The 14785-nt window shown below is 33.4% G+C and overlaps 1 protein-coding gene across 2 annotated transcripts in view; it reads right to left on the bottom strand.

Annotated features, from left to right (window-relative positions):
- Positions 1-12486, bottom strand: part of LOC117317396 (trafficking kinesin-binding protein 1-like) — a 55431-nt gene extending 42945 nt beyond the window's left edge. For both annotated transcript variants that reach the window (XM_033872206.1, XM_033872207.1), the window contains exon 1: positions 11754-12486. In XM_033872206.1, coding sequence (XP_033728097.1) covers positions 11754-11823 — 70 coding nt within the window. In that variant the 5' untranslated portion in view covers positions 11824-12486. The remainder of the gene's footprint in view (positions 1-11753) is intronic.
- Between the last annotated feature and the right edge of the window lie 2299 nt (positions 12487-14785).

Raw genomic sequence — 14785 nt, 5'->3', positions numbered from 1 at the left:
TAGTTTATTATTATTGACAGGCTAGGTTTAGTAATTTCATTATTACTATAGGGGACCTAGTTTATTATTATTGACAGGCTAGGTTTAGTAATTTCATTATTACTATAGGGGACCTAGTTTATTATTATTGACAGGCTATAGGTTTAGTAATTTCATTATTACTATAGGGGACCTAGTTTATTATTATTGACAGGCTAGGTTTAGTAATTTCATTATTACTATAGAGGGACCTAGTTTATTATTATTGACAGGCTAGGTTTAGTAATTTCATTATTACTATATACATGTTGAGGGCCTAGTTTATTATTATTGACAGGCTAGGTTTAGTAATTTCATTATTACTATAGAGGGACCTAGTTTATTATTATTGACAGGCTATAGGTTTAGTAATTTCATTATTACTATAGGGGACCTAGTTTATTATTATTGACAGGCTAGGTTTAGTAATTTCATTATTACTATAGGGGACCTAGTTTATTATTATTGACAGGCTAGGTTTAGTAATTTCATTATTACTATAGAGGGACCTAGTTTATTATTATTGACAGGCTAGGTTTAGTAATTTCATTATTACTATATACATGTTGAGGGCCTAGTTTATTATTATTGACAGGCTAGGTTTAGTAATTTCATTATTACTATAGAGGGACCTAGTTTATTATTATTGACAGGCTATAGGTTTAGTAATTTCATTATTACTATAGGGGACCTAGTTTATTATTATTGACAGGCTAGGTTTAGTAATTTCATTATTACTATAGGGGACCTAGTTTATTATTATTGACAGGCTAGGTTTAGTAATTTCATTATTACTATAGAGGGACCTAGTTTATTATTATTGACAGGCTAGGTTTAGTAATTTCATTATTACTATATACATGTTGAGGGCCTAGTTTATTATTATTGACAGGCTAGGTTTAGTAATTTCATTATTACTATATACATGTTGAGGGCCTAGTTTATTATTATTGACAGGCTAGGTTTAGTAATTTCATTATTACTATAGGGGACCTAGTTTATTATTATTGACAGGCTAGGTTTAGTAATTTCATTATTACTATAGGGGACCTAGTTTATTATTATTGACAGGCTATAGGTTTAGTAATTTCATTATTACTATAGGGGACCTAGTTTATTATTATTGACAGGCTAGGTTTAGTAATTTCATTATTACTATAGAGGGACCTAGTTTATTATTATTGACAGGCTAGGTTTAGTAATTTCATTATTACTATATACATGTAGAGGGCCTAGTTTATTATTATTGACAGGCTAGGTTTAGTAATTTCATTTTTACTATATACATGTAGAGGGCCTAGTTTATTATTATTGACAGGCTAGGTTTAGTAATTTCATTATTACTATATACATGTTGAGGGCCTAGTTTATTATTATTGACAGGCTAGGTTTAGTAATTTCATTATTACTATAGAGGGACCTAGTTTATTATTATTGACAGGCTATAGGTTTAGTAATTTCATTATTACTATAGGGGACCTTGTTTATTATTATTGACAGGCTAGGTTTAGTAATTTCATTATTACTATAGGGGACCTAGTTTATTATTATTGACAGGCTAGGTTTAGTAATTTCATTATTACTATAGAGGGACCTAGTTTATTATTATTGACAGGCTAGGTTTAGTAATTTCATTATTACTATATACATGTTGAGGGCCTAGTTTATTATTATTGACAGGCTAGGTTTAGTAATTTCATTATTACTATATACATGTTGAGGGCCTAGTTTATTATTATTGACAGGCTAGGTTTAGTAATTTCATTATTACTATAGAGGGACCTAGTTTATTATTATTGACAGGCTAGGTTTAGTAATTTCATTATTACTATAGGGGACCTAGTTTATTATTATTGACAGGCTATAGGTTTAGTAATTTCATTATTACTATAGGGGACCTAGTTTATTATTATTGACAGGCTAGGTTTAGTAATTTCATTATTACTATAGAGGGACCTAGTTTATTATTATTGACAGGCTAGGTTTAGTAATTTCATTATTACTATATACATGTAGAGGGCCTAGTTTATTATTATTGACAGACTAGGTTTAGTAATTTCATTATTATGATATTTTGTTTTGGTGTGTTGTGTATATAACTGTAGTTTGTATACAGTAACTTAAATGGTGTATATATTGTATACTATGTACACCGTAAATAAACAGCTGGCATAATCCCGAAATATGACTCAGTCATAACAATCAGATTATAACTCGAGGTATATAGATGTTATAAACACAATACCAGAGAGTAAATATCTAACATTTTATATCTCACATATAGAGCTTAAAAAACCTAGCTTAAGTTATAAATCACGTCATTCCCCAAACAAAACCTTACTTTAATGAACCTGTACTTGGTAAACAGATTATATAATCAATACAACTTAACTATTCAGCTTTATTATATAATTAGTAATGTTTACAAATTGTCCATTCAGAGGAAAATTACAGGTCAAAATTACAGTAACCTTGCTACGAGATTCCTCATTGATACCTTACTAAATCTATCTGATATTCTGATTATCTACCGACTCAGTTTATCAATAACAAGGGATTAAAATTCTATACATTTTAATCATATCTTAATTAATGCAAAAATTTGTAACTTTCAAACAATCAACTGATAATCATTTTCAAAAAATTTTTGTTCACAAATTGATTTTTTTCTTTTACCTGCAAGGTCATCCAAGATGGTTTCAATATGCAGCAGGGATAAAGAGGATTCCTGGAGATTCTCACCCATTGTCTAATTCCATTTGATGATATGTAAACATTATAATCCTTTGTTTCAAGTCCCACACACAATGTTTGTCACTAGCTGAATTAATCCATCACTGCAGTTTGTGTAATTTTAATTGTGAATGATACTTCATACCCGATTCTGTTTAATGTTCTTAGTTAGGTGCCAAATGTCTAAAGAAAGAGTTATATTCACAACGTTTCTGCCAAATCATTTCCTTGCCAGGTTCTTACTACTGAAATTAAAATATCTTAATCTCATCATATTTCCTTGTACATATTGTAATAAGCCATATATATATATATTGTAGTATTCCATACCAGTTGATATGTGATCAATTAAACTTAAATGACAGACAAAATACTACAAACAAGAGGTCAATAATATCCAATTTCAAAAACCAAGGTGATTATTTAAGGAAACAAACCTTAAAATGTCAAGAACACCAATATTTAAAGGTCAAGGATATTCATTTTTCAGAGAAATGAAGGACATCAAATATTATTTTGAAGTAAAGAAAATGTTAAATGATCAAGGACATGCACCAACAGAGGTCAAACACACCAAACATCAGAGGTCAAGGACATCAAACTCAGAGAGCAAAAACATTAAATATCAAAAGTCAAGGACACCAAACATCAGAGGTAACGGACATCAAACATCAGAGGTCAAGGACATCAAACATCAGCGGTCAGGAACACCAAACATCAGAGGTCGAGGACATCAAACATTAGAGGTCAAGGACATCAAACATCAGAGGTCAAGGACACCAAACATTAGGGATCAATGCAAGGACAACGGATATTTGCAGTCAATGACAACAATCTTTAGAGATCAAGGACACAATACTTAAGAGGATGCAGCACCTGGAGACATTTAAAATACTGTATCATCTTTAAAAAAAAATGAAAGTGAGTTTGTGATGTGAGTCTGTGAGGTGTAATTAACTTTGTATGAAGTACTATGGCCGCAGACTTAACTAGACTTGACAACAAAACGCCTTTTCAAGGTCAAAGAGGCAAAATTCTCCACATCAATTTTCTACCAGACTTTGTTTACACCATTACAGTGCCTGATAGGCTTTAGTCCAAATAACCTTATATAACTCTGACAAAATCCCAGAAATATATCAGGTGATCCCAAACCCAACATTATCACAGATTACATAACTGGGTACTTCCTGGTATTCACTGTTCAAACATCAATCACCTTAGCTACTAGTTACATACAATACATAAATCTTCAAACGTCCAATTAATTTTTTTGATTTCACCACAAACTACAAGCACGTGTTTGTGTAAGAACTGATAATACCGTTTATATAAAGTTTTGAAAAAAATTACTCTGTCGTTGCCAATATTAGAAAAGATATATGTGAAATTCTAACAACCTTAACCCATAAAGTTCCATTAGTTTTTTGCAAATGTCACCTGGTTACTATATGGAGACCATAGTTGAAATGACAGCCAGATTTGTGTATATTTAAAAAGTATTATCTTTATATTTATACTAACACTATAGCAGTAAGACTAAAGGGACATTCCTTCGTTCAGACATCAGAAACACAACCAAATTCTATTGATGAAATCTATGTCCGAACGATGATTATATAAGTGTTTGTGCCTACATGTAATGAAATTAACGCCGAAATGTACAAGAAAGGGCGTATCGTATACAAATACTGTATGTCTTTGCGGTAATTATGGTGATACTTACGGTCGAAATTAAGAATTTTCAGGACTTAATACTCGAAGAACTTCAGTCTATCTTGAGAGTAAAACTGCTTTATTAATGTAAAGATCATAACTTTTACTACTTGTAAAAAAACATATTTTTCCAGTAAGCTTAATTTTAACGACCTAAACTTTATTCAAACGGGGGAATGCCCCTTTAACAGATCTATCAGGTATTTGATGTTTCTTTCTCACAAATGTTTACCTGAGTTACTACATGTAACTCCATCCATAACAATTTACACAAGTCTCCCTATGTCTATTACTCCATCATGGGTCTGGGGTTTTTATTTTTAAGCTAATGTACAGTAACCTACGACTTTTTACAACTGAATACACAGTATATAAAATATTTGCACAAAATATCCACAATGATTTTACCTGGTTAAGCTTGACCTAAATCACTCAACAACTAATAGTATTCACACTCATTATACCTGTAGTTTACATGTATAGGTACAACTGTGACAATTTGGAACCATTGAATACAGACCAACATATAATATACACACATTGGGTGGGTGTAGGTATTGCACATTGATTTATTGAAATGGCATTATATCATGTACTCCTTAAATAACAATAGCCCTAACCTATATACTAGACAAACCTATCAGATAAATTAACTTATACAACAACCCTTATACACCAGACAAACCTCTCAGACAAATTAACTTATACAACAGTCCTTATACACCAGACAAACCTCTCAGACAAATTAACTTATACAACAACCCTTATACACCAGACAAACCTCTCAGACAAATTAACTTATACAACAACCCTTATACACCAGACAAACCTCTCAGACAAATTAACTTATACAACAGCCCTTATACACCAGACAAACCTCTCAGACAAATTAACGTATACAATAGCCCTTATACACCAGACAAACCTCTCAGACAAATTAACTTATACAACAGCCCTTATACACCAGACAAACCTCTCAGACAAATTAACTTATACAACAACCCTTATACACCAGACAACCCTCACAGACAAATTAACTTATACAACAACCCTTATACACCAGACAAACCTCTCAGACAAATTAACTTATACAACAGCCCTTATACACCAGACAAACCTCTCAGACAAATTAACTTATACAACAGCCCTTATACACCAGACAAACCTCTCAGACAAATTAATTATACAACAGCCCTAACCTGTACACCAGACAAACCTCTCAGACAAATTAACTTATACAACACCCCTAACCTGTACACCAGACAAACCTCTCAGACAAATTAACTTATACAACAACCCTTATACACCAGACAAACCTCTCAGACAAATTAACTTATACAACAACCCTTATACACCAGACAAACCTCTCAGACAAATTAACTTATACAACAGCCCTTATACACCAGACAAACCTCTCAGACAAATTAACTTATACAACAGCCCTTATACACCAGACAAACCTCTCAGACAAATTAACTTATACAACAACCCTTATACACCAGACAAACCTCTCAGACAAATTAACTTATACAAGAGCCCTTATACACCAGACAAACCTCTCAGATAAATTAACTTATACAACATTCCTTATACACTAGACAAACCTCTCAAACAAATTAACTTATACAACAACCCTTATACACCAGACAAACCTCTCAGACAAATTAACTTATACAACAGCCCTTATACACCAGACAAACCTCTCAGACAAATTTACTTATACAACAACCCTTATACACCAGACAAACCTCTCAGACAAATTAACTTATACAACAACCCTTATACACCAGACAAACCTCTCAGACAAATTAACTTATACAACAGCCCTTATACACCAGACAAACCTATCAGACAAATTAACTTATACAACAGCCCTTATACACCAGACAAACCTCTCAGACAAATTAACTTATTAAGTCCTTGCTTTATGTGGTTGACAATCCTATTTCCACCTGAGACCAATCTAATCAATCACACAGGTAAACATATATATTACTACCTCCCTGGGCTATGTAGGTGGTAAACCAGCAACAAAATGATATAGATCCTGGATCATTATGGAAATACTCAGTACCAAGGTGTCCATACTACAGTCAGAGTTCTATGTAGACGAACGATACAGAGAAGTCATTGATGAAGGATTCACTGGATATCTCTAGAATCTACTGAAAAAATGCCTATAGATCATATAGTTTTCAATACCTGTATCTCAAAAGGTAACTGTCACCACGGAAACACCTGTATCTCAAAAGGTAACTGTCACCACGGAAACACCTGTATCTCAAAAGGTAACTGTCACCATGGAAACACCTGTATCTCAAAAGGTAACTGTCACCACGGAAACACCTGTATCTCAAAAGGTAACTGTCACCACGGAAACACCTGTATCTCAAAAGGTAAGTGTCACCACGGAAACACCTGTATCTCAAAAGGTAACTGTCACCACGGAAACACCTGTATCTCAAAAGGTAACTGTCACCATGGAAACACCTGTATCTCAAAAGGTAACTGTCACCATGGAAACACCTGTATCTCAAAAGGTAACTGTCACCATGGAAACACCTGTATCTCAAAAGGTAACTGTCACCACGGAAACACCTGTATCTCAAAAGGTAACTGTCACCACAGAAACACCTGTATCTCAAAAGGTAACTGTCACCACGGAAACACCTGTATCTCAAAAGGTAACTGTCACCACGGAAACAATATATACAGTGATGGGTACCTGTCAGACGTTACGTTATATAATCCAACAGTACCAGGCTGTCACAATCGGTTAAATTGTTACAATAACTCCAGGCTGTATTTCCAATCTGTGTGAGTTTCTAAATTGCTGATCCAGTATTAAGTTGATTTTCCTCAATGTCAACAAAGATTCATTAGCATTTTTAATTCGGCTAGTGAAATTTGATACATAATTGTATCTAAACGACAAATACGTCAATACCATGTCAGCCGAACACCTGAACACACACAGGATATAAACCAGGAATAGACATTATTGATAAGTTGGCTCATTTACATGAGCGTCAGGAACCATTTCAGGACTGGAATTGTATCCCATACATAATAAAATATCATTTGCATACCAGGTATCAATTAATGTTCTTCTGCACCATGGAAACTTAGATACTCAATACCAGAAGCGTTTTATTTTTCTGACAAATTCTTTCAGTGTGACAGAAAATAACTGGGTCAACCTTATATTTCATATCCAAATTCTTAATGCACAGACACATTGTAACTGGCAACAATTTTACCGTCCATGGCAGGTCTGTTAGTCCGATATTGTCAGAACTCTCGACCACCCTGTGATAAATTGATTGGCAATGGTAACGGCCTGAGTATGGACTATAATCAACAGGCAATGGATGGATAGGGTCTGTTATTACAGTTGTCATGACAACCAGGTGAGATGCTGTACAGGTATGACAATGATTGAGGTGTGACCTATATCCTAACACACATTAATGTGTTCTTTATCTGTAATAGTTCGATATTAAACACAGAATTCACCAGGCAGGTAAATCTTGTAATGAAGGTTTTTGGTGTCATTATATTGACAATCCTGATACCCGAGGATGTACACATAAGATACAAAGACATGAATTAGAAAGGCCATTATAAAAATATGGTTGTTTTTTAATTGACCAACATTTTCATAAAAGATAATTTGGATTTCTAGTCAATGAATCAATGCTGTCAAACACCTGATATTTAGTAACGCAATAATACTGTCACACATAAACCATGACCTTGACCTTAGACCAAGTCATGTGGTACTACCATGCAGCGTTTCATTTAAGCAAATCAAACATTAAAGACATGAAGCACCAGTTGTTTCTTTGGCCATATTTCTATCCTCAGATGTCAGACAGTGACCTTGACCTAATATGTCCACAGAATTCAGACAGTGACCTTGACCTTGTATGTCCTCAGATGTCAGACAGTGACCTTGACCTAATATGTCCACAGATGTCAGACAGTGTTGAAGTTATTAATGTTGATATGTACATTTGTATTCAGTAATCTAGCTGCAGCATTGAAGAAATGAAGGCTCACTAGATCCAGATGGACAGTCTATAACTATTGGTATTGGATTTTATATCATCTATAACTGAATATGTAAATTGTTGGTGAATGTGTTTACTGCTTTGATGGGAATGAACCTAAACACAGTATCTAGACAACATGTGTGAATTCTGAAAGGAATAATAAATAAATCTAAATTTGACAACACAGCATTGAGATTTGATCCCCAAAGAACTTTGATGTTTGTAAAATTCTAAATAATGTCATCTCCTTCCTTAGTGTGAATATATTACATCTTGGATCTATATATCAATCAAAGTCTGTATAAGGTAATCCCCCATCCAAACATAACGGTACGGCAGTTAAGGTAATTATTTTACCATTAGAGGAATGTAATATCATACTCGATATCAGACATTATGGTATTTAGTGTTATCCTCTCAGAGTCTGCAGTCCTATCTAGAAAATGTCTGTGAATGTACAGGTGTATTTAGGGCGTTATAAATCCTCTAGATTGTAAATTAATATAGTATCAAATACACTGACACAATTAATATATAGGATCAATCAGTCTCTATTCAGTTATTTGTGGGTAATATATTAAGCTTCCGTACTAGTGAGTAGACCATTCTAAATTAACAGATGAAACAGCACAGACCACACACAACAATAAAACCATTTACGAAGAGACCTGCGTCCTCGACTCTTTCCATGCTACGTGTTGATGTACCTACACTACTGCCCAGCAAAGTCATTACAAAACTATTACAAACCCATTACAAACCCATTAAAAACACTGTTTCCATTAAAATTGGTCATTATTTCTCATTTCCTTTATTGGGACAAACCTGGAGTTAAGTAATGTAATTGGCATTATTTTTCTAAATTTCAATTACTTTCCTATTAATATTTTCTTTGTAATAGTCATTAACAAAATAATGTCCATTTCTTCATGTTTTGTATTTTTTTTTAATGGCCTTTATTCTGTTTGTAATGGCCATTAGAGTGGAGTCATCATAATGTTATGGCCATTACTAACTGTGGATTTTATGTACTAGCTCCCATAACATTTTCCATTTAATGGCCACAACAAATTATGGTCATAATGCAATGGCCATTACTTATTTTTTTATTCCGATGTGCAATTCCTCATAAGTAACATTTTTTTTCTTGTAAAAATAATACTAATTAATTTTAATAATATTAAAAATATTACAAATATCATCACATCATATTGTAATATATATGACAATGTTTATATACTACCATGAATTGTTGGCCTTAAATTAATGTATTATTTCAGTATCTTATTTTTTTTACAATATTTGTTTTCTTCCAGGCCTGTCTACACACTTCGAAGCAAAATCTCAAGCTAAAGTTGTACATCAATTAGTATAATTATGTAGCTAGTTTTGTCCGTTATTTAAACATACTGTATTAATATTTGATACCATGCATATGTCAGCTGACCAATGCAAGACAAAAAAACAACAATGTCCCTGCGAGATGGTATTCATGAGTTCATGAATGCTCATGAATCATTCATGAACTTTTAAGAATACTGTAAGTTTTGGATTCATGAAAAAATGTTCATGAATATTCATCAAATACCTCTCATGAACTCTTCATGAACTTTTATGAATAATTTTACAAATTCATTAAGATTCATGATCGTTCATCATATGTGATTACGAACTATTCATGAACTTTCATGCATAGATGATATTCATTAAAATTCATCAAAATGAATGAAATAGTAAGAACATGTACAGTTGATAATGAATTTTGAAGAACTTTAATGCATGAGAATTTTATGTGATTATGAACTATTCATGAATTTTCATGTATAGATGATATTCATTAAAATTCATCAAAATGAATAAAACAGTAAGAACAGTTGATAATGAATTTTGAAGAATTTTAATGAATGCGAATTTTACTTTAAAATCAAACATTTCTTGAATAAAAAAATACCTTACATTTTAAATTGAATAACTTAAACTTAATATCTAAAATGTTTTTAAATTTAATTCCATGTCTATATTACAATTTTGTCAATCAACTGATTTCTCACTAGAACCAGACACTGAATAAAATCCCAAACTGTCACATGACAGATGCTACGGATACAATTATTTAAGTAACAGTTTGTTGTCTGCCAACCCGAATCATATAACCTACAAAAATCTACCACAACCCAACAGAACTACCTTTGAGCTGATTTCCTTAGATATAAAGAGCTACAACAGATTTCCCTGATCATATCATATCAAGGGTGGTCTACATGTTGTTGTACACGTTTGGAGGATTAATTTTTTTACAAGGACAACAATTTTGCTGAAAGGAGAAATTATAATACTTAAACTGAAATCTTTCAAAACAGGTAAACATCAACACCCTGCTCATATCAAATACTGTAAAGAAATAATTTAAAAATAAGATACAAACCTACGCCACAAAATATATACAGAATATAGATAAAGGCACAAAACACTATTTAAAATCCTCACAAACTTTTAATTCACTTCCATCGAAAAGCATTCTATCTCTTTCAGAACGAGATAATGTTCAGCGTAATAGCATGCTTACTATATAACCGTATTCAATTATAAATATATGTATCTTTCATAATCTTTACAGACATTCATGAATATATGCATCACTAAGGATATTCATGAATATTACATCCTTCTGAATATTCAGAGATATTACTAATGGTATCTATGTAATAGATTATTCATGAATATTCATGTTGTTAAGGATAACTAAAAAGGCCATGGAATTATCACCTTGTAAAGATGATCAATACCTAGTGCATATTGCTTGTAAACTTTATTTATTCCACAGCAATCGCAAAACAGGTTATATCAACTTATATTAATCACTCTTGTTGGCCCGGATGGAAGCGCGCGAGGGGTCTGACTGTGGGAGGAAATCAGAGTACCCGGGGAAAACCCACATGGTCGGGCAGGTGGCCCCATACCTTTTCAGGTACGATAGGGGAATCGAACCCTGGCCGCCCAGGTGAAAGGCAAGTGTGTTACCACTGTGGCACCCAACCATAATATTGGCACAGATAAGCAATAAACTTATCTGTGCCAATATCAAATTCTATAAGTTTTGAATTTGAATTAAAGTAAAAATTGACCATTGAGAACTGAAATATTAGACAAAACACAGACGTGCATTGTATACTGTTCAACTTCACAACAAGTTCACAACATTGATCTAACATCACATAAACGTGTTCATACCTGGAAAATAAACAGGAGATCCTGCTGATTCATTAGTTAATCCAACACACAGGAGATCCTGCTGATTCATTAAATCCAACACTACAGATCTGTCACTCAACCAGGTGACACATTTCTAGTCACCAAAATCAGTGTATATATCTGCTGATGTGTGCAAGATCCAGTTTTTAGAATTTAATAAACTGTTAATGACATGAAATTCACATCAGCTGGTAAATCAGAAGGAACATTTAGTGAGGAATCAATCACTGCTATAGCAGTAGAATGGTTATCATCGGTACACGTAGAATCTCTGTCAGTGCCTTGTCAATACTGTAGGGTTGTCTGAACTATAAGATTAACCACAGTTGTACGTAATATTACACATACTTCAATTCTGAACTTCAAAATTAACACTTGATAACTTTAAGCTTCAAAATTAAAGCTGACTGACTCCAAACAACGCCTGCTTTGAGTCCGACCTTTGAATCCGAATATTTTCTTCCTGTCGACGACCATAACAATGTCCACCAGGTAAACATGCATGAAGATCCTTATGCACAAAATGTATGTGGCACTGAAAACCTATGTACAGAGTTTGTAAATACAGTGTGGCCTTATATTATTAGGATCACGTTAAAGAGGTCGGCAAGTCACTCAGTAGATTGTGTATTGGGTCCTTGGTGTTCGTCAAATTTGGTTCATAATGTGTACCCTTTAACATACCCATGTCTACCAAGACAAAGTTAGGACCTTTCCAGACTTGTTAGCTTCAAATCTTAAATTATCACTGTTTAATTCAAAGATTTGTACCGTTGAATTTTCTTAACATTATAAAAATATATTATAATTTATATTCGTGACATGTTTTGCTTCATTTATTACCTGTACAGGTAACTTAATATCCCATGTGTGTGTTTTACATGAATTGTTTCTGAAGCTAAACAAGACTTGTCACTTTGTCATAATGTAAATAATACACACATGTACGCATAAGAAAATTAAGCAATGCATTGTTAGCTTGCTTTTTTTTTTCAAAATTTCATCTTTGTTAAAAAAGCATTTTACAGTTTACTTTGGCAAAAAAAATAAATAAAAAAGTTAACTTTTTGTACTGAATTAAGTGAATACTTCTAACCAAAGAAGTTTTTAGTACAAAAAAGTTAAATATCTTATCTAACTAAATATCAGAATTTTTAATTCTTAAGGTGTCAACATGTCATTTTGTTTAACTAACCTGAATCTTTATCCTGACAAGGGGACACCAACGATAACGTGCTCTAGTATCAGCTTGGTCAGCAAAAGTGTCAAACTTAACACCCGCCAAAAGTTTGATAACAAATATTTCTAATAAATTTAAGTTTATACAAACTCAATGGAGATAAGATTCCATTACTAATTCATTGTAACTTAATTGGTCAATTTTATACATTATTCAACACACCTGATCACTAACAACTCGTACCAAAAGTAAGACTGTGTCATTGTACATTCAACTTCAAGTCTGGAACATTAAAATGTTGGCAACAACAAAACATTATTTTAGAACGATTTACTTTGATCACTGTAATTCTTATGAACTGGGAAAAAGAAAAAGAAAAAAAGTTTTTTTTTTTTTTTTACAATCCCCAGAAATTTGCTTTTAACTTAAATTAACTGCATATACAATGACTGACTTTCAGTCATGAGGTTGGATTTAATTGGAATCTAATTTAAATATAAACATTTTCTGGTGTGATGGAAAAAGAAGCTTCTGAAAATAAAAGAACTTCTAAATCATTAGGTGTTGTAAGATATGTGATCATGATTTGTAAGATATGTGATCATGATTACTATGTGGGGACAGTAACCTTGGGTTACGTGTTGTAAGATATGTGATCATGATTACTATGTGGGGACAGTAATATGTGATCATGATTTGTAAGATATGTGATCATGATTACTATGTGGGGACAGTAACCCTGGGTTACGTGTTGTAAGATATGTGATCAGATTACTATGTGGGGACAGTAACCCTGGGTTACATGTTGTAAGATATGTGATCATGATTATGTGGGGACAGTAACCCTGGGTTACGTGTTGTAAGATATGTGATCATGATTACTATGTGGGGACAGTGACCCTGGGTTACGTGTTGTAAGATATGTGATCATGATTACTGGGTTACGTGTTGTAAGATATGTGATCATGATTACTATGTGGGGACAGTAACCCTGGGTTACGTGTTGTAAGATATGTGATCATGATTACTATGTGGGGACAGTAACCCTGGGTTATGTGTTGTAAGATATGTGATCATGATTACTATGTGGGGACAGTAACCCTGGGTTACGTGATGTAAGATATGTGATCATGATTACTATGTGGGGACAGTAACCCTGGGTTACGTGTTGTAAGATATGTGATCATGATTATGTGGGGACAGTAACCCTGGGTTACGTGTTGTAAGATATGTGATCATGATTACTATGTGGGGACAGTAATATGTGATCATGATTATGGGGACAGTAACCCTGGGTTACGTGTTGTAAGATATGTGATCATGATTACTATGTGGGGACAGTAATATGTGATCATGATTATGGGGACAGTAACCCTGGGTTACGTGTTGTAAGATATGTGATCATGATTACTATGTGGGGACAGTGATATATGATCATGATTACTATGTGGGGACAGTGACCCTGGGCTGTAAAATTACCTTTACTGTCTAAAACACAGGAAGTGGGTCCTGCAAGAATTCAGTAAAATCAGTTATCACGAATCCCGTCGAATATATAGCTTGTTGCATGATCTTTGGAAGACAGGAGATGCTTGGATAACTATACTGGAATAAATCTGAAGCAAACTTACTGAAGTACTTGAGTGTCTCAGCGATTTGTTCTGTGGTTAGTTCGATGTCTTGGTCAAGGGGGATCACTGGCGTCTGTATCCAGTCCTCATTCTCGTAACCACAGAAATTTGTAATGGTATCGGCACGGAGACGATATTTAGGGATCTGCTCCTCAATCAAACTCAGAATCTCAACTTCTGGAAGATCAGCACTGTTACAC

The sequence above is a fragment of the Pecten maximus genome, chromosome 19 (assembly GCF_902652985.1).
Source record: "Pecten maximus chromosome 19, xPecMax1.1, whole genome shotgun sequence".
In the NCBI taxonomy this organism is placed as follows: domain Eukaryota; kingdom Metazoa; phylum Mollusca; class Bivalvia; order Pectinida; family Pectinidae; genus Pecten; species Pecten maximus.
This window is presented reverse-complemented; position numbering and strand designations above follow the sequence as displayed.